At 48.9% G+C, this 20447-nt stretch overlaps 1 protein-coding gene across 3 annotated transcripts in view; it reads left to right on the plus strand.

The window, feature by feature from the left end:
- LOC142992823 (RIMS-binding protein 2-like) overlaps positions 1 to 20213 on the plus strand; it is a 41086-nt gene extending 20873 nt beyond the window's left edge. For 2 of the 3 annotated variants that reach the window (XM_076143335.1, XM_076143334.1), the window contains 21 exons: positions 1859 to 1948; positions 2456 to 2578; positions 3801 to 3905; positions 4078 to 4128; positions 4342 to 4552; positions 5116 to 5291; positions 5457 to 5536; positions 5627 to 5736; positions 6799 to 7617; positions 7807 to 7830; positions 8786 to 8937; positions 9402 to 10202; positions 10588 to 10743; positions 11057 to 11203; positions 12130 to 12268; positions 14043 to 14212; positions 14533 to 14701; positions 14824 to 14924; positions 15211 to 15282; positions 15584 to 15778; positions 17841 to 20213. In XM_076143335.1, the coding sequence (XP_075999450.1) occupies positions 1859 to 1948; positions 2456 to 2578; positions 3801 to 3905; positions 4078 to 4128; positions 4342 to 4552; positions 5116 to 5291; positions 5457 to 5536; positions 5627 to 5736; positions 6799 to 7617; positions 7807 to 7830; positions 8786 to 8937; positions 9402 to 10202; positions 10588 to 10743; positions 11057 to 11203; positions 12130 to 12268; positions 14043 to 14212; positions 14533 to 14701; positions 14824 to 14924; positions 15211 to 15282; positions 15584 to 15778; positions 17841 to 18071 (4122 nt within the window). In that variant the 3' untranslated portion in view covers positions 18072 to 20213. The remainder of the gene's footprint in view (positions 1 to 1858; positions 1949 to 2455; positions 2579 to 3800; positions 3906 to 4077; positions 4129 to 4341; positions 4553 to 5115; positions 5292 to 5456; positions 5537 to 5626; positions 5737 to 6798; positions 7618 to 7806; positions 7831 to 8785; positions 8938 to 9401; positions 10203 to 10587; positions 10744 to 11056; positions 11204 to 12129; positions 12269 to 14042; positions 14213 to 14532; positions 14702 to 14823; positions 14925 to 15210; positions 15283 to 15583; positions 15779 to 17840) is intronic. The other variant, XM_076143336.1, reaches the window with a different exon arrangement.
- The last annotated feature ends 234 nt before the right edge of the window (positions 20214 to 20447 follow it).

Here is a 20447-nt window from a genome sequence, read left to right on the forward strand (position 1 = left end):
TAAATTTGTGACTTTACCAGCATTCTGAAGCTTGTTGTTTCCTGTAACGATCCCCACCAAGCCTGGTGCGGGACGGGCGCTTAGACGTAACGTAAACAGGAAACGGCGTCTCTCAGCTCAGGTGAAAAGGGCACGAAGGAAAACTGACCAATCATTGGAGTGAATACTACTCCGTCCCGCCTACTCCGATTTGATCGACGATCGACACCTTCGTGCGTTATTCGGCCAATCCTTACTCCTTATCCCCAATCAAAATACTCCTTAACATACACACACACACACCACACACACACACACACACACAGACACACACACACACTATGGGAGTGTATAAGTTTACCGTGAGGCTTTACTGCTCTGAGGTGATTCAGGGTCAGAGGGTAAATTTTGTGGTGTTGGGTGGAAGACGATAATTGTGGTCAGAATAAAAGAAGACAGCATGTGTGTGTGTGTGTAAGTGTGCGTGTGTGAGATCAAATAAGTTGTCAAAGTGAATTAGTCAATAGTGGCTTTGAGGTTTCTGCCCCTATAGCCTGTTCATTCCGCCTGCACGCACATATGGATCGGATATCATCACACACACACACACACACACACACACAGAGAGAGAGAGAGTGAGAGAGAGAGAGAGAGAGAGAGAGAGGGAGCAGGATTCCTACGTCTCTTCTCTTGTATTAATCCGGCTCTAGATGAATGTTCCTGGTCCAGAGGAGGCATATTCATCAAATCCTTCATATCTCCGAAGCAGATTTTTCTGTTTACTGGTGCATATTGAGGGTTGCCGCTGGCACCCAGACGTGTGTGTGTCCTTTGGCTTTGCAGTATAGCGCTGTGTTTACAAGATGTTATGTGGTGCTAAGCAGAGCTGTGAACGTGTGATTCATGGGGAGGAGGTGGAGAAGGAGACGGATCGTTCCTGAGGCCCATGAAAACATAAGCTTCTTTCTTCCTTCCTTCCTTCCTTCCTTCCTTCCTTTCTTCCTTCCTTCCTTCCTTCCTTCCTTCCTTCGTCCATCTCCTACCATGTCTACTCCACGTCCTTCTCTGTCTCATTGTCCCTGTAATTGTACACAGGGTGATGCGTCTCTCAGTTTGTCTCTATTTGTGACAAACCTTTGTTCTATAGATACACGACTACAACTCTTAACATCCAGTGTGTTTCACAGCAAAGACGCTCAGCTGTTGCACTTTGTCTAGAATGAGTCAAACGTGTCCTTTACCCTCTTTTCACAGCTGTAACCTTACACATTACATCTTCCTTAAACTCCCATTGCTGGTTTAGTTGGTATCAAGGATGCTTTGCTTGTGTTGTAGTCGTGGTGACGTCTGGTGCCAGGATGTGACCGGGCCCAGAACGAAGCGGCCTCATCACTCCTGAAGCTATGCCGGGCTGTGACAGGAGGAGAGAGTCGGCCTAGTTTAGAGTTTGACGTAATTATGTAACGCTCGAGTACCTGCAGCAGCCTCAGCCTCACAATGTGAATGTAGGAAGAAGAAGAAGAAGGGAGTGGAGAGAGGAAGTGCAGGCGTACCTCTCTCTCTCCTCACCTTCGTCCCCCTCTCCCTCCTCCTCTCCTCCTCCTCCTGTCCTCCCCTTCCTTTACATCTCTCTCGCTTAACTCCTAAAACCACATACTGAATGGAGGGTGACAGTATGCAGCTGTGGGTTTTGTCCTCCAGCCGTCATGAAAGCTCAGCCAAACACACACACACACACACACACACACATGCAGAGGGATGGGGGGGGGGTCGGCCCTAACCTGAGTCACTCATCTGTCGCTTATATAAGAGTTTTAAGACGGTGTTAGGAGGATAGAAATCTCTCCAGAATCCAAACTCTTTCCTTTTCCTCCCACAGAAAACGAAGCTTGGCGCCACCCTGCAGGAGAAGAATCGCCTGAACCTCGAGCTGATCGTCCAACACCTGAGGGCGTCCAAGTATGAGCAGGTGTGACAGACGCAGTGAGCACACACACACACACACTCACACACACGTGTGGAAAATATCCATCATAGAAGAAGAAACGAGTTCCCCTGCCGCCGTCTAAATCAGCGGCCCTAAAGTGAGCCTATCCGTCCTGTTAATTAACGAGCTGATCCGCGTTATGGCTGACAAATACTTTTCTCTCGGTCTCGGGGGGAGCCGGCGGGGCTCAGGGGCCTCTGACCAACGGAGGAATCAGGGCGGGAACACTGGAGTCAGCAGCTGAGCCTCGTCGGGGCTAAATGGAGAGAAAGTGCTGAGTTTCTCTTCTGGGCTGTGAACTCTCAGTCAACCCTGCGGCCCAAAACACAGACCATAGAAGAAGAACGCACACACACGCAGGATTTCACACAGAGCACTGACGCCAACGGAACGACTGCGCCCTTTGATCATCCCCCTTGTCCCTTGTCCTCATCTCTCCCTCTCTCTCCCTCTTCCTCCCTCTCTCTCCCTCTTCCTCCGTCTCTTCAGGTCAAGTCGGACTACGACCAGCTGAGACAAACCTTCGCCGCGGTGAGTCAGGAGAGAGACGCGGCCCAGCGGCAGAGGGGTCGACTCCAAGGCAAAGTGGAGAACCTCGAGCAGGTTCTAAAGGTGAGACCTCCCTTCTTTCATCTATACCTTCATCCCTCCTCCTCCTCCTCTCATGGACACGGATCACAGGACTCCAACTCATTCCCACCTCATAAAACTGGACACTTGAAGGGTTCCGGCTCGCGACTCCCCCTTTTTAATATCGTTTAGTTTTTGCTTTGGAGAAAGTTTCCCTAAGGGCGAAGGCATGGCGGGTTCCGTCTCTTCTTCATGGCGTTCCGCCAATAGTAATCAGACACATTCCGGCCTGCGTCTCCCATCGACCGCCTGTTTGTCGGCGTCTTTGAGAGAGAAATGTACCCATCGGAGAAAAATTGACCCGCTCCCTAACACAGAAAAGAAAGGTTTATCACTTTCTCATTCTGTATCGATTACAAAGACAAAGGGACTGTTTACGGAAAATTACGCGTTATGAGTGTGTGTGTGTGTGTGTGCGTGTGTGTGTGTGTGTGTGTGTGAGAGAGAGAGAGCACAGATGCAGGAAGCTCCAATGTGAAGAACAAACAAAAACAATGCAAAGGTCTCTTCAAAGGTTAAGCGGTGACATCATCTCATTAAGAAACTTCAACACAGCCGTCGATACACACACACACACACACACACACACACACACACACACACACACACACACACACACACGCACACACACAATCCTGGGCTTTTTCTGCCGCACACAAGCGAGCCCGCGTTCGTCTGAGTCGCGCCTCGCTTTAAGCTTTAGCCCGAAGTCTCTCCGTGATGCAAAGAGGCTTTTCTGAGCGAGAAGACAGAGAGGGAATGATGGACGTCAGAGTTTCCTAAGCTGTCGTTCCTCCTTAAGCCTCCTCCACAAAACATCTGAGGGTCTTTACTCTTAACTTTTCCGCACCGTGTGGCAGCGGGTCTTAACTCTGCGGAGGAGTAAGTGTGTAGACGTGACTCGGCTAATTTGAGGGAGGAAAGATTGTTGGCGTCCATGTGTGTGTTCTATATTAACTCCACCGTATTTTAGCTTCATTTATCTTCTCCGGAGACGTCAGAATGCAGGATTGGCGTTAAGGTGGATGGGTTGAGTTCCTCACGGGTGCCGGGGACAGCAGCAGCAGCAGCACACTTTCCAAGTTTAAGCAAATGTGCCAAACTCAATAAAAAAGAGCGAATAAAACCCAACGCGGCTCTGAGCTCGTATCTATTATTTACATCCTCCTGCAATGTGTGCGTGTGTGTGTGTGTCCTCCTGCAGCATATGCGCGAGGCTGTGGAGCTGAAGCAGCAGCTGCAGACAGAGCATGAGCAGGCCTTGGTGGCCCTTCACACCAAGCAGAAGGAGGTTGTTCAACTGCAAAGGGTACGAGGCCGCGAGGGTCCAAGCAGAGAAGAAGAAGAACACCTGAACTTTGTGTTACACGCTTGAGACTTTGTGCTTCATTTCCGATGTATTTGTTGCCAGGTAGTGCTGAATTTGTGTGTGTTTATTCTGTGTGTGTGTGTGTGTGTGTGTGTGTGTGTGTTTTCTGCAGGCTCGGGTTCAGACTGGCCAAGAGCATGAGGGAGCAATACACCTGTTAGAGGTACTGCAAGCTCCATAACTACACATACAAACACACAGATCCAATCACATAATCATATATTTGACAGCAGATAGAAGTGTGGCGCCTCTACAGTATAAGACTCTTCTTCTTCTTCTTCTTCTTCCTCTCCTTCTTCTTCTTCTTCTTCTTCTTCTTCTTCCCTCCCTTTCCCTCCTCTGTCCCCGCCCCTCCCTGCTCTGCGGTGACTGACAGGTCAAGGTTTGTGACCTGGAGAGGAAATGCAGGTGGCAGAGTGAACACTTCCACCAGCTGTCCAAAGAGCTGCTGAGATTCCATTTGCAATCGGACGGCGCAGACGGCCTCCAAATCAACTCCACCTCCACCAAACCCCACGTCCCCATCTCATCGGAGAAGAAGAACCCGTCACGAGCCGTCGCTGGACTGGACGCCCCCCCAGAGACAGGTGGGTACAGATCCTAGCAAGTCCTACCACAGATCTTTGCTCTACATAATCCCGGCTCATGATCAGAACCGAACCAGAGCCGCCGTGTTTCCAATCCGCCAGACACGACACATTAAACAGCTGGATGAGCTCATTCGCACCGCAGCCATAGCGACGGCAATATTGCTCAGTCGTGATCAATACCTGCCCTGATTGATCAGGGCCTGATGTATGAGGAAAACGTAATTTAACACATTAGGATTCTCCTCATCCTCCTCTACGTTATCGGCAGAGTGAGCAAACACAGAGAATCAGCCATGCAGATTTATACAGAGCGGCAAAGGGCAAAGGTCACGCACACACAAGCACTCACAAGCACACACAAGCACACACAGAACACTTATTTCAGTTCACTGGGCTTTGTGGATGTAAGGTGTTGATGGGGGTGGGGTGGGGTTGGTGCTCCTCGCCTGGTAAAGTCTTTCCCGTCAACAGGCAGATCAATAGCTGTGCAATGAGCTTCAAACGGGTGCAGGAGGAGTGACAGTTGCTCTTTATTTGCTATGGAAATCAATGTTTCCCAGGCGATGAGAACGCAGCAGCAAACACGCAGCCGCCGCCACCGCCGCCACTGATCTCCCAGTTGTCGCCCTGCCCACTGCAGAGTCGAAACAAAGAGCGAGCTGAGCTGCCGTGCGTTCGATCCAGCGCCGTGACAACGGACCCACCCAGCAGCCCGCCACACTTGACCCCCACAGAGGTCAGAGCCACGCCCAAAATCTCCTCTTCTGCGTAAAAACTGAGCCGCTTCACTTGCGATCGGCGCTGAATCTTAATGATGTGAATGTACAGTAGATGTGAGTGTGATTAATGTGTGTGTGTGTTTGTGTGTGTGTGTGTGTTGGATCGTCTGATGGAGCTGCAGATGGAGGATGAGGTCAACCCGTCACCCAGGTCCAAGCCTCGATACACAGGCCAGGTCCGCCTCTGCACTGCCCGTTACAGGTGAGCGACACCACGCCGAGTCGAGTCGGTGCACAGGAAGTGATGCTGCACTTCCTGTCTGGGCTTAACCGCCGCCGTGTCTCCTTGCAGTTATAACCCATACGATGGACCAAACGAGCACCCGGAGGCAGAACTTCCCCTCGTGGCTGGAAAGTATCTCTACGTCTACGGCAACATGGACGACGATGGCTTCTACGAAGGTGAGAAACGAAACTCTGACTGACGATTAAGATTTAAATCTTAAATCCTAAATAGAACGCAGAGGTTTAAAAATGTTGCTGTTTTCCTGTTTTTATATATCTGCCGATCGGAGCGATTCTCTGTCTAATCTCTTTCGAATTCTGAAAGCTTCTTGGTTGGAGGCGATCCTAATCCCCCCCGAGCTGGCGGTCCTGCAGCTCCGCACGGCCCCTCAGCTGCTGTGATTCACTCAGTGTGGGCGGTGAGATTTGGTGGCATCCTGAGGCAGCCTGGTGTTTATCGGCGAGGAGGCAGACTGAGGCCTCGGACCAGGCTGCTGTCAGGATGCGACCCCGGATCCCTGTTAGCTCCGTGACTAATCCAACAGGGCTCAGCGTCATCGCCAACACACACACACACACGCACGCAAACAGCACAAACACTGGACGGAAACACACAGATGGGCCTAAGGTTAAGGTCTCCCAGTGCTCAGAGGGGAGAGAGAGGCTGAGGGAGAAGAAGAGCAGGAGGGAGGTTCTGCTTCATCTCCTGCTTCTTTGGGGGGGAATCTTCTTCAAAATGTTCACTACAAGAAACTTCAGTTCTGAGATTTAAGCAGTGAATCCTACATTTGACTTCTCAGTGAATAGTAAATATGTATACATGCTGCATCTCCCACCTCCCACTCTGTGACTCACTCCTGCCCTGCGAGGAAAGCAGCTCTCACTTATAATTATGTGTATTCAAGTGATTGCTTTTCTTTCTCTTCTCAGGAGCCATTAGTTCATTTCAGGCTAATTTTAGCAGCTGTTTTTACAACATTTACAGGAGGCAGCTTTGTATCCTCCTGCACACACACTCAGTGAAGTGGAGCCTTTTCAGGTTCAACCATTTTTGGCAATAAGCTGTTTGTTCTCCTGAATCATGGAAGTTGTGATCATGCTGCACTGTGTGTGTGACATCGATCCAGTCAGGGTGATCTCTGTACTGTATAGGGATGTGTATGTGTATGTGTCTATGTATGTATGTGAGTGCACGTCTTTGGAGATATACGCAGTAGCCCCCTGCTGTGTGTGTTTCAGGAGAGCTGCTGGACGGCCAGCGAGGGCTCGTCCCTTCCAACTTTGTGGAGTTTGTCCAGGATAAAGAAAGACCAGCAATCATGGCTGGAGATGGAGGGGACGACCTGGGCCTGCTCGATCACACACAACTAGCTCTGATGGCTGTGGATGGAGGTTCCTCCCAGGACGGCCTCCTGGGCTCAGTCAGCACCTTGGGACCATGTAGCAATGGGACAGGGCTGCCCCTGGACCCTGAGGACCTGGCTGAAGATGTTGTGCCTTATCCTCGTAAGATCAACTTGATCAAGCAGCTGGCACGGAGTGTCATCGTGGCCTGGGATCCTCCGCTGGTGCCTTTGGGCTGGGGGAACATCTCTGGCTACAACGTACTAGTAGATGGGGAGCCTCGTGCCAGTATACAGTACGGCGGGCGGACCAAGTGTCTGCTGGAGAAGCTGGACCTGGACGGCTGCATTCACCGCGTGTCGGTGCAGAGCGCCACTGACCGTGGATTATCAGACGAGCTGCGCTGCAGTCTGCTGGTGGGAGCCAACGTCGTGGTGGCGCCATGCGGCCTCCGCGTGGATGACATCCAGCGTGACACCGCTGAGCTCTCCTGGTTGCCTAGCAACAGTAACTATGCTCACACAGTGTCCATGGATGGGGTAGAACACGCATTAGTAAAGCCAGGGAGATACAGACTTCGTTTCCTCAATCTAACGCCCCTGACAGTGTACAAGGTGACGGTGGTGGCTCAGCCTCATCAGGTGCCATGGCAGCTGCCACTGGAGCAGAGAGAGAAGAAGGAAGCTGGAGTGGAGTTCTGCACTCAGGCTGCAGGTCAGTGTTGCACTTTTTTACCTCAATAAGTTAGAGGAGCAGTATCACTAATATGCACAGTGGGTTTGTACGGGATGATGCTACATTAGAGCGGTCAGGACTTCTGTATACAACATGTTACACACATGTACTGTTGTGTTGTAGACTTGAGCTTTGTCTCACTGTACCATTGTTGTGTATTTTGTCCAGGTCCAACACCATATTGCAGAACAGGTCAGAATGAAATACCACTCCTGGGCTGGGTTTCCCATGAGGCTTAGCAATACATCATCTTTCTTCTATTGCAAACCAATGTGCAGAGATGATTTTAATGTTACGATGCTTTTGGAAGAATGTTCTCCCTGATTTGACTGGGCACAGATACTTGTTATGGCAGTGTCACTTTGAGATATGGGCCAAAATGCATTTTGTTATGGGTCCAAGCTGAATGGAACATTCTCCATCTGCACGTGATGACACAGACCCCCATTCTATTCAAATCAGCTGTTTGAAACCATATCCAAATGCAGTTTTGTCCAAGTTTGCTTACTGCACAGTAGTAATTGGTTTACGTCAAAACACCAGAAGATACGATCAGTTATTACTCATTACCCTCAGCCTGCAGCATGCAGCTGTGCATGGTTAACCAGGGGCCCAGGACAGTGGAAGACAAGGAATGGACTGTACTCAGACTCACTGGATTGTCTCCTGCATGCAGACAAAAGACAACAAAGTGTTTCTCCAGATGGCCCAGAACACCATATTGTGTCATTGTGACTTGAATTATGTCTCATCTCATTAAACTTCACATTTAAATGGACATTAGACTTAGGCAGAAGTAAATGAACAATTCAGTACTATTACAACTCGAGAACGATTCTATATCACACCTGATAGAATGACATCATCATATGTTTAACGCACATGTACACGCATGAATTGTGTATTCCTACAAATTATAAACACGGCGCAGTGTCATCATTTTGAGACTTAAGCGCACAGAAGCGTATAACAAGCCTGGTTTTGTTCCCACACCACAACTCTCCCTGTGTGTGAGCATTTATTTGCATGGTTGTGTGCACTTGATGAATGCTTCACACTCCTCCCTCCTGTTTGTAGTCCATGTTTATTATTGGAGTAAAATGTGACAGGGATATATTCTTACACGTCTTCCTCATACCCCCTCCAGGGCCTCCAAACCCTCCCATTGACGTACAGGTGCTGTGTGGGCAGGCGCCAGGGGTCCTGCAGGTCCACTGGAAGCCCCCCCTCCTCTCCCCCACAGGGACGTCCAATGGGGCAAATGTCATCGGCTATGCAGTCTGCACTAAAGGACAGAGGGTAGGGGAGCCAGTGTTTGTGTCCTAACTCTATAGCTTCATCATCAGAGGCTCAGTGTGTGAATGTGTGTGTCTTGTGTGAGATTTTGCGTAGCACAGAGCAACTGGAGTGTCTAGTTGTAGACTTCTGTGCTTCAATCCTGTTGAATCAGAAGCTCTATTTCAGACAGGAAACAAAGAGTTAAGCCTCTGTCAGTGCCAGAGTGGTATGATGTCATCAGTTGCCTGTAGGCACGCTGCACTGCCCCCTAGCTGTCATTCTAAATGAGTGCAAATATGATATCACAGGAAGGTCTCTCACTCCCTCTGGTGAGCACAGGAGTGAGAGACTCAGTTACTCTCAACTCAATTAGAGGCAACAGTTCATCAGGAACAGTGAAAGATGTCCGTTCATATTTGTTGTAATGAGGAAATTGATGACTACGCTGATGCTTTTGCTGTTGTTTCTATTTATTTCTGTTGTAGATCGCTGAGGTCTTGTTCCCAATGGCAGATTATGTTGCCGTGGAACTGACGAGGATTCAGTGCCTGGAGGCCCACGAGGTCATCGTCAGGACGCTGTCCGTACAGGGAGAATCCCAGGACTCCCAAGTCGCCGTCATTCCAAACAACCTGCTGGTGCCTCTACCTCCGCTTCCCCTGCCCCCGCCACTACACCCCCACCCCGGCCCCCCGCCACTACACCCCCACCCCGGCCCCCCTCCGCACCCTCAGCCCCACCTCCAGTCCCCTCACCTCCCGCACCCCCAGCCCCAGCTGCCCGCGCTCCCCCAGGTCCACGGGCAGCAGCTCGCTCTCCTACCCCATCCTCTGCACCCTCAACCCCATCCAAGACTTCCCCACCCAGGGGGACCCCCGCAACCTCAGATGCGACCCCCACACCCTCAGCCCCTACACCTTCAGCCTCACCCGCCCCACCAAGGTCCTCGGCCCCAGCACCAGCTGCCTCTGCTCCCCCACCCTCAGCCCTACCCCGTACCTCAGAGACCAGTAAGTGCCAGAGACCTGGATGCCAAAGAGCCAGTTCCCCACCACGGGGGGCCCATTCCACCTGGCCAGCTGGGCTGGGACCCTACACGCTCTCTAGCCATACAGCCTCTATTGCCGCTGCAGTGCCACACCCTGGAGGCTCCGCCGCCCCCCAACCCCCGCTCGCCCTCCCCACAGAGGATTCTACCACAGCCCAGAGGAACGCTGATCCCAGACACAGTGGCCAAAGCCATCGCCCGGGAGGCGGCGCAGAGGGTGGCGGCAGAGAGCGGCAAGGTAGGAACCATGGGAACCATAGGAACCATAGGAATAATCTCTAAGATCATGTGTGACTGTGTTGCGCTGCTGTCTGTCTGGAGGGAGGGAGGCAGACAGACACACACTTTCTCACAGAACCCGACTGAGGATACTAAATTCTCGTACAGTAAATAGGATAGTAAATTCACAGTTTGTAATGTTTTATTGATTACCAAGGAAAGGATATTAAGCATTGTATTGATTAATGTCAGTGTGTTACACCGCACACACACACACACACACACACAGCATAGTGTTTATCCACACAAGACAAAGTTACTTTCAGAACACAATCAACAATAAAGCCTCGCCGTCTTCCTCCTCCTCTTCCTTAATTTACTCTCTCCTCATCCGCGCCATTTAGGGAGACAGACGACCGGCCAGGTACGGAGAGCAAGGACAGTCATTTCACCAGCATCACTCTGACGAGGAGGAGGAGGATGAGGAAGGGTTTGCACGCGGCCGTCGGAGAGGACCCTCGGTGGACGAGTTCCTCCGAGGCTCTGAGCTGGGGAGGCCGGTAAGAACCACGAGAAACGTGATGGATCACCTGCCATCTATTGAGCTCCACTCCAAGTGTGTTTCTCAATGCGAGAGCGCGCGTGTGTGTGTGTGAGAGAGCGAAGCGAGTGCGTGTGTGTGTTCGTGTCTGTGTGGTTGTATGTGTATATTCCTACGCTGGCGTCTTTGCATGCATTCATATGAGTAAGTCTGTGCATGCATGTGTGTGCTCAAATGTACGTGTGTGTGTGTGTGTGTGTGTGTGTTGCGTGCGTATTTCTGTATGTGGATGTATATAATTACATTTGTCTGTGTGTGTGTGGCTGTCAAAGCCTCACTATAGTCACAGTGAAGATTATCACAGCGAGAGCAGCCGTGGCTCTGACCTGTCTGACATCATGGAGGAGGATGAGGAGGAGCTGTACTCTGAGATGCAGCTGGAAGAGGGACGCCGACGCAACTCGCACAACACACCCAAGGTGCAGTTCGTGGCCCTTATTATAAATCTAATCAGTGATTATCCAGCTTAAATTATTGATCAGTGTGAACTGTTAAAAAAACACACAATGAGCTAGATTGATTTGGAGTTCAAGCCAAAGCAGCTGGAGGCAAATTGACTGGTTTAGAGTTTTGGTTACTCATCCAACTATCTTCTTCAGTTCTGAGTCAGTGGTCAGCAGTAAACCAGCATTTATGCTCTGAGAGTCGCTCACACCTCAGGCCAGGCGACTCCCTGGGTCACATGGGAGTCATGAGAGGAGTTGATGAAGCGATGCTGCAGCGGTCCCGTATAGAGCCGATTGGACCCGAGCAGAACCACAGAACGCAATAGAAAAGCTGCTCGCTATAAGATACGACACGTTCCCTGATTGTGGTTCTCCAACATTCTAATCCTACAGTGACTTCCTGGTGCCGCCTCACGGTAGTCTGCAGCTTTTACGTGACGTCGCCTCCATAACATCCACACAAGTAGCTGAGAGAATCCTTCAATTTGGCCGAATCGGCCGAGTATCGCTTGAAAGTCAGGTTCTTGTCACGTGAGATCTGTTGGTGTTGGAGTCCCATGCAAACTGCTCTGTAACTGTAGACTCCCATGTCACCCACTGAGTCCCACGGCTCCAGGCGTGAAAGACTCTAAGACCATAAATGCCACACAATCATAAACCACAAACCTTTATTTAAAATTTGTCATTAGCAGTTGTTTATGTTTTGTGTGTTGTGTGCGTCTCCTGTGTGCGTCTGTGTTCGTACGTGCCTTGCCCGAGTGCTCCATGACTTTGTGGACGTTGTATGTGCGTGGACGCGTCTCTCTTCACACGCTGTATGCGAGCATGTGCGGGGGTGTGAGTGCAGCACACGAGTGTTTCTGTATTTGTTTTTCTGTGCTTTTGTGTGTGTGTTCTAGGCCAACGCTCCCGCCGGAGGCCGAGGCCGGGACGGAGGAAGGAGAATCAACCGCGGCGGCGGTGGCGGTGGTGGCAGCGGTGGCGGCGGCGGCGGCGGGCCCCAGCCTCAGAGGCGACCCCTCATGGTCCCTTCCATTGGTCAGTATGGGTACTGGAGAGTGACACAGAGAATTCAGAGTGTTTTCTTTATTTTCAATGTTTTCTGTGCCCTATTAGTCTGTTTTGCTCTGTTAAAACCCCCATTAGCTTCTGTGTGTCTCCAGATCACTTCTCTGTCTGTACTGTAAACCATGTCCATACCCTTCACAAGAGCTTACAGACATGAAAATAAAGCAGCAAGCAGCTCTGCACAGTAGCACCAATGCACCTCACACAGATATGGTAATGTATCCTCGTACCAATGAATAATCCATAAACATTTTTACCACCATTATTATAATTTTTCCTTTTTGGTTTTGTATGTTCATCTACTACCTAAACATGGATGTGGAGTTTGTGCAATAGGAAAGACTTCAGGTGGGCTCACGGATGGGCGAGCTTTGCGTTGTAACCCCGTCCCCCTGTGATTGATGTTTCCTGTAGAGATAACCACAGAGAGTAACAGTGAGGGAAACCTCTCGCCCGTCAACGAGGATGTTTACTATGGCAGAGTAGCTCGGCACAAGACGCGCTCGTCCCGCAGGCACGCGAGCGGCACCAGGTCTCCCCATGGTACGTGCTGCTGCCTGCGGTATCTCTGGGCCTGGACCTCTACCCCCCCTTTACCCCTTGCCGCCCCCCTCCCCTCCCCCTCCTCAGAACAGCCACCAAATGCCACCGACAATGGCAAGAAGTAGCTGTGGTCACCTGCGCGTGCCTGATTCTTTTTTTTCCCTCAATCAATTAAAAAGAAAATGGTTATGGTTATGCTTCCAGTTGCACAGCATGAGTCGCTGCACTGCACTGAACGGGCGAAACGTGGAGCCGTGACAAGTCGCACCCGGCCGCCCCTCGGGATGGTCAGATGAGAAATGATTGACTGACTGCTCGGAGAATGCCTCCCCCCCTCACTGCACTGACCTCCAGATGCCTGCTAACCCCTCCCCTCTGTGGTACAACCACACCTGCCACCACCGCTACACCTAAACTGAGGGGGAGGAGGGGGAGGGGGATCCATGCATGAACGCAAAAGAAACATAAGGGTTGATCAGATGATAAACAATGACTGTAACGTCACTGCTTTATATCGGGACTTATGTTTCTTTGGATATTTGAGGTGGAACCGGATGAAGCCAGACAGACAGTGGAGGAGAGCGTAGATACGAGTCACATAGAACATAAACCTTAGACCTCTTTCTGCTGCAGGGGACACACAGAGTGGTATAGATCTTTATATCGCTATAGTAACACACGGTCTTGGTAATCAGGTGCATTTCACTGCGTGCATGTCAGAGTCTTGTGTGTTGTCAGTGTCGGTGTAATGTGCCACGGTGTCTTTTCACATCCATGAATCACTTCTATGTAATGCACCGTGTTTGTCTTGCCCCTCATTTGTCTCTCACTGCACATTCAAATGTGATAATAAGACAAATATGTTATGGATAAATGGAGTGTGTTGGTCTGTCTGTGTGTGCGTGTGTGTGTGTGTGTGGTTGTTATAGGCGATGAATTAAATGAGGTAATTGATCACAGATTTTTTTTGCCTGCATGCTGACAGACACAAGTATGAATGGAACTGAATCCATCGTGCAAACCTGCATGATCAAATCAATATGAGGAGTGAATGATACTTCATCGATGACTAACATGCTTCACTGTGTGCACCTGGACTTATCATAGAAGTGATTTACATGCAGCAGTGGGGGTCACGTTTAGTGGAAGCTCTGTTTTGTAATCCAGGATGATGGGATTGTTTGTCTTCCCTCTGTTTAAGATGGTTACAGGGATCGGGAACGCCGCTCCCCAACGTACTATGATGAGTCAGAGCCTGAGGAACCTTTCCGGGTGTTTGTGGCCCTCTTTGACTACGATCCGCTCTCTATGTCCCCAAACCCAGATGCTGCCGATGAGGAGCTTCCCTTCAAAGAGGGACAGATCATTAGGGTGAGAGGCTGAAGGGCTGTCAGGCTCTTTGATTTGTCTGTTAGGTGATTCAAAGCTTTAAAATGGAAAAAAAGTCGTTCACCACAGTGTGGGCTGCATCATAAATGTTTATTTTGATGCACAGAAAGTTATTTATATGTCCAGTCAATATCAAAAGCTCTCGTAAAATGTAATAAGAATCTTAGTCGCCCACTAGGTGGCACCAATAGAAAATGAAACTGGTTCAAGTTTCAAAGATGAAACGTTGCATCATTCCCTCTCTCTCTCTCTCTCTCTCTCTCTCTCTCTCTCTCCCTCTCTCCCTCTCTCTCTGTCTACAGGTGTATGGAGACAAAGACACAGACGGGTTTTACAGAGGAGAGGTTCGGGGCAGGATGGGTTTGATTCCCTGCAACATGGTGTCAGAGATACGGGCGGAGGATGAAGAGACCATGGACCACCTCATCAAACAGGGCTTTCTGCCGCTCAGCACCCCCGTCGACAGAATAGGTACTGCAGCAAATAAGCCAAGACGGTGGGAATGTGTGCAAAAATGAGCCGTCAGAGTTGAAAATGACTTCAAAAGACAGAAACTTGGTTTTGACCGTGTTTCTTGTTCAAACGCCTTCCAGAGCAGAACAGACGAGGCCTCCGTCGAGATCAAGCCTCGAGGAGGATGGTGGCTCTGTACGATTACGACCCACGAGAGAGCTCCCCAAACGTCGACGTAGAGGTGCACCCCCCGCCCACACACACACACACACGCATGCTGCCATACGCATTAAAACACACACACCCCAGGATGGAAAGCTGAAAACTCAATTTAAACTTTCAGCTTATGATTGTTTTCTGCACTTTTCAGGATGATAGATGGTCCGATGTATTTATTAATAAAGATATATAAGTCAAGAACATTCTGCTATTATAGGAATATGAATGTATATCCCAAATTCTAAATCTGTAACATTGGAATTCTCTGCTGGAGCAAAGAAGAAGGTTTCCTTTCTGTCTCCTGATAGGCCGAGCTGACCTTCTGTGCCGGTGACATCCTCGCCGTGTTTGGAGACATCGATGAAGACGGCTTCTATTACGTGAGTGCTGCGCTGTCTGCGCTTGCTTCGCTCTTCGTCTCGATCGGTTTCCATCAGACACAAACGTTAAGAGAAAAACTTTTTAAAACCAAAAACCTTTGCTGCAGACTTGTTATTAAAGTCATTTGCACATTGATTTGATGAAAGACAGGTATGAAATGGAATTATACTATAAGAGCAAATACGATGGATGAAACAAACTCTTCACACACACCTGTCCCCTCCCCTTCCCTTCCCCTCCTCTTCTCCCCTTCCTTCCTTCCCTCCTCTCCTCTCCCTTCTCCCCCCCTCCTCCCCTCAGGCTGAGATGAACGGCCTCCGCGGCCTGGTTCCCTCCAACTTCCTGGAAGAAGTGCCTGACGACGTGGAGGTGTATCTGACGGACACGCCGACCCACTACCCCCACGAGGAGCCTCCTGCCAACCGCCCTCCTGCCAACTCCTCCTCCTCCTGCGCCGCCGCCTCCTCCTCTGCCGCCGTCCCAGAGGGCAAACGGGTACACCATCATCGCCGCTCTCAGCGCTAGGCCCCTGTGTTCATCCATCCTCCGTCCCTCTCTCTTGATTTCCGTCCTCTCTCTCTCTTTCTCGCTTCCCTCCACTTGCCGTCTGTGTGCTGTTCATTGTGTGTGTTTTGTTCCGTGTGGTGACAGTGGCGATTCTAGACAAACTAACAACCTCCCCCCCCCTCACTCACCCCCCACCCTTCCAAGCGAATCTCCTTTCTGAGTCTCAGAGAAAGGAAGAAGCAAAGCCTGCTATGGACAGAGAGGATAGACTCTGGGAGGTCTGTGGGTGACGCATGCATGTCGCACTGTTCAAGGAGGGCGAAGTCTTTCCTGACACCAGATAATTTGGTTCCTCTTTTGCACTGAAACACAAAATCAAACCGCGGTTGTTGTGTGTCATATAAGTGCTCCATCAACACATACCAATTGCTAGCCAGTGGCACGGAAAGACGTGATTGGACGAGAGAGCAGCATGCCTTTTTCAATCCTAAACTTGATACGTTGTTTTCTAATAACTTTCCTGGCTCGACTGCTCTATTTCCTTAAAGAGGCTTTGGTTCTTTTTTGTACACACACTCTTACACACACACACGCACACACGCACACACACACACACACACACACACACACACACACACACACACACACACACACACACACACACACACACACACACCAGTCTATTTTTCAGTCCTGTTGAAAGTGGATACTGACACTTGCCATGTGTGATTCAAGCTCAGCTCAGACAACTAACCGCTCGACTGAGACATCCATCCTGTATTGTTACAATGGAACAATAAACGAAAGAATTGGATACTAAACACTAAACTCTGCGCTGTGTTCATGTGTGTCGGTGGTGGTGTTGTTGTTGTTGTTGTTTTGTTTACTTTTCATAGTGGTGTGGGTTTCTTTGAAGCGATGGTGAAGCGCTGCCATGTCTGATTTCTCCCCCCACCCCTCCCTCCTTCCCCCCCTTCTTCCTCCCCCCTCACCCCGCTTGGCAAAAACAAAACAAAACTTAAAAAAAAGAAGAAGATTGTTCATTTCACGCCGTAAATGGCTCTGTGCGCCTCGTGTACAGCGAGTCAGCGAGCGCAGATACCAAGCTAGCCGCTCTAATGCACCACATTGATGGCCGCAGACGAGACTTTTACATTCATATCATACAGAAACGCCACTCAGGCGCTCCTGTGATGTTTAATTCCTACCCATCAGATCTGTAAAAATGAAACCATTCTCTTAGTTTGAGCATCTGCAAAACCATCTGTACTGTATCTATTGTAGAGAAATGATAGTAAATAGATTGTTCTGGGTGAGAATGTCCACAAGCTTCATTCTTCTAATAGATTGATTGAAGGGAGATTCTGCAGATTCTACACATCGAATTCAGTTGATTGTTTTTTTTCGGGCTGATTTGCACTGCAGAGACCAATGAACTGAATCTGTGTGTATCACTGTCAGAGTCGTGTGCATATCGACCCTTCCAAATGGTAATAAATGTCAAATAGACACGAGTACCTTCTTGCTTGTTGCATTGGAGGTGAGGTCTGGTATCTACGCTTGCGTCTCTGGGTGTTTTGTATATGATTTCTATTGTACTTATTGTTTCTTCATGGCCTAACGGTGGTGGACCTCTATTGTTTTGTGGCGTGCTGATGTCGTGCTTGCCATCTGATGGCTTCCTCCTACCTGTTTCTTCCACATGTGTACAGTATGTCTGTGTAAAAACATGTTTCTTGTGACTCCTTTTCAGAAGTATTACATGTATTGTTTTGTGCCGTTTGAAGGAGCTGCAGTCGATCCACAGAGAGCTCAGACTCGAACACAGCTCCTCTCCACGTTTTGTTCAGAATAGGAAACACGCTGTCAGGTCTTTCATCATTCTGCCTTTTGTAGTGAAAGCTGATAGTCGTCAGTGTTTTTGTGCTTCAGATCTTTGATGATGAGCACAGACAGACAGGGGTGGACTCTGCAGCGTGAGAGTGTTTCTATGGCTTTGTAACCCGCCGCCCCGTTGCCTGCACGCCTCCCCCATGGCTTCTCTCCTCAGGTCACCACAGACACCACAGACACGGCGGGCAACAACGGCGCCGCGCCCGTCCGAGCGCCGTCGCCCATCGTGCGGCCCCTCCTACCGGGGACCATGAGGCCCCTCAGCCCTACCAGGGGCCCACAAGCGCCCCTGGACCCGCGGGATCCCCATGATCTGGCAGGCAAGAAGAAGAAAGGAATTCTCTCCAAGGGGAAGAAGTTGTTGAAGAGACTCTCCCCTGTGAAATAAACTGATCCACGCTCATCCATGTCCCATCTGTGCTCACGCTGCTCTGTATATTGCCTCCATACAATCACCTCTGACCCATTACTGAGAGGATGTCTGAATATATCTGGTGGTGATTATTATTATGTTTCAGTGATGGATAGAACTCTAAGACATTCTGTACAGTGCGACGTGCCAAACTCCACCGACATGAAAAACAACTGTGATGTATTTAAATCCAGGGACGACTTAAAAGAAAACAACAAAAAAAAAGCAACAACTGGGATTTTCATGACGTGTTAGTTTCTTCTTTATCATTCTAAGATTATATTTACTCTACATTTATTTCAAGCAGTGTAGCTTTGAAGAAACAAACTACAAGAAGCTTCTGGTAACATTTGAGTTTCCATTAACGAGGCTTTAAATCAGCTGAAACCATCCATTTCCTTTGGAGTATCGATGTCAATATAAGGAAGTAAAGACCATCTCTGATTCTCTGCAGAGGAGGAGCGCAAACGACTACACGACACTGTTATTGAGGCATTCTGTTGAGTAATGCTGGCTGCTAACACAAAGGCTTTATTCAGTGCAATATTATTAAAAAAGAGGAAGGAAGGAGGTGGAGGAGGAGGAGGAGGAGGAGGAGACATGATGAGTAAAGACAAAGAGCAGGCCGGGCGTGAGAAGCAGCGGGCAGGTTTGGCTCTATCAGTGGCCTTTACCAGCACCACATTCCTCACTTCTTTGCTGCAGGTTGCAGTTAAAGAGTTACGCCATTTTGGTTCTCCGTTTTCTTTTTTTCTTTTTTTCTACCGTGAGTTGCTTGTGCGTCTCCATCTAAGGACAGAGGTGTGACGTGTCCTGGCTTTCAAACTGTCATGAAACGCCTAGTTCAGTTTAGCTCCAGACATGTTTTTTTTTGTGTGTGTTTGTCCTCCTGTTGCACGAAGGTGATGAGGTGTTATGTGTCTGATGAGTGTTTGTGTCCATGTGCAACATTTTTATTTTAGTTCTTCTGAAGGAGAGCGAGAGAGAGAGAGAGTTCTTATTGCTCTTTGCTTTGTGATCTCTTAACCAACCGTAGCGAAACAAATCTGTTTTACTTTTGGATTTTAAAGTCAGAAATGTATCTGCTTACATGAGGTTTATACCATACACCCACCTGACATATACAGTACATTTAAAGAGGAGAGTTTAGAGAGTTTAGATCTTTCCTATGATCTTAAAAAAATCAAGCCGCGTTTGCTTTGCTGACTCATTGGTCGTGTTAACACCACGGAAAACCAGAAAATGTCATCTGATCACCAGAAATGACTTAATATGCCAGGGATTTGTCACGGCAACGGTCCATTAAATGCTCTCTTATTCATCTTGAGTGGGCATCTTGAGTAGCTCCTTTCCATACACACATTTGCTCTATGGAGTCCTTACACTTCACCTTCCTCTGTTAGATTGTAGCAGAAGCCTCACATCTCTTATTCCCCCCCTCGCAAATCTTCTGTAACAAAGTTTTTTTTATTATTTTAGACTGCTGTTGCAAACTTTCAGATTTTTATTTTTCTATGTAAATTAATGGATCTTGGGCCTCAGTTTCATGAACTCATCTTACCTCATCGTTGGCTTTGGAGGAATCTTTGTGATATTTGTGATACAAGGTCATAGGAAGTGCATAAGAAGCGTGTGATGTGTGTGTGTGTGTGTGTGCTGTACCTATGTTCTCTATAGTGTGGTGGCTTTCAACTACTCATATGACTCACTGGAAGATAGTGCGCCCCTGAAGCCTGAAGCCTGTTAATGTCCACTCCCCCCCCCTTTATTAATGTAAAGTTGCACTTGTATTTGATGTAAACAAACAGGGTTCCTTCTGTGTTTCTTCTGTGTGGTTAGAGGGAGATGATGGTCTGTGTGTGGGACCAGCTGGCAGCAGGTTTACATTTGATGACTTCATTCCAAAGATGTTTTGCTTTCACACACACTTTCTGCACCAGTCCACTGCAATCATCACTCATACACACACACCAAATCAGTGAGCTGTGAACGGGTGGAGTGTCTCTAAACACTGTAGCTCTTTTGTACTTTAATCCATTTGTAGGTAATTTATAAATGTTTCTACTTGATTTTAAGCCTTTTTAGTGCACTGAGCCCCCCCTGACCCCCCCTGGCCCCCCCTCCTTGTAAAAGACTGCGAGCATTCCTCCATTGTGTCCTTTAGAACTGTCTGATGTGTCAGTCCACCGAATGTGCTTGCTATGTGAATCAAAGTTTAAAACAAAAGAAGAAGAAGATAAAGAAGAAGAAGAAGAAGAGAAATCATTGGACAATATTTATGGTGATTAACTGTGTGGGTGTGCATGTGAAAAAAATGAATAGACATTTTATAACCAAATTAAATTTGATATT

The sequence above is a fragment of the Genypterus blacodes genome, unplaced genomic scaffold (assembly GCF_046128005.1).
Source record: "Genypterus blacodes isolate CSIRO-AG114 ecotype Tasmania unplaced genomic scaffold, CSIRO-AGI_Gbla_v1 ptg000023l_1, whole genome shotgun sequence".
NCBI classification, from domain to species: domain Eukaryota; kingdom Metazoa; phylum Chordata; class Actinopteri; order Ophidiiformes; family Ophidiidae; genus Genypterus; species Genypterus blacodes.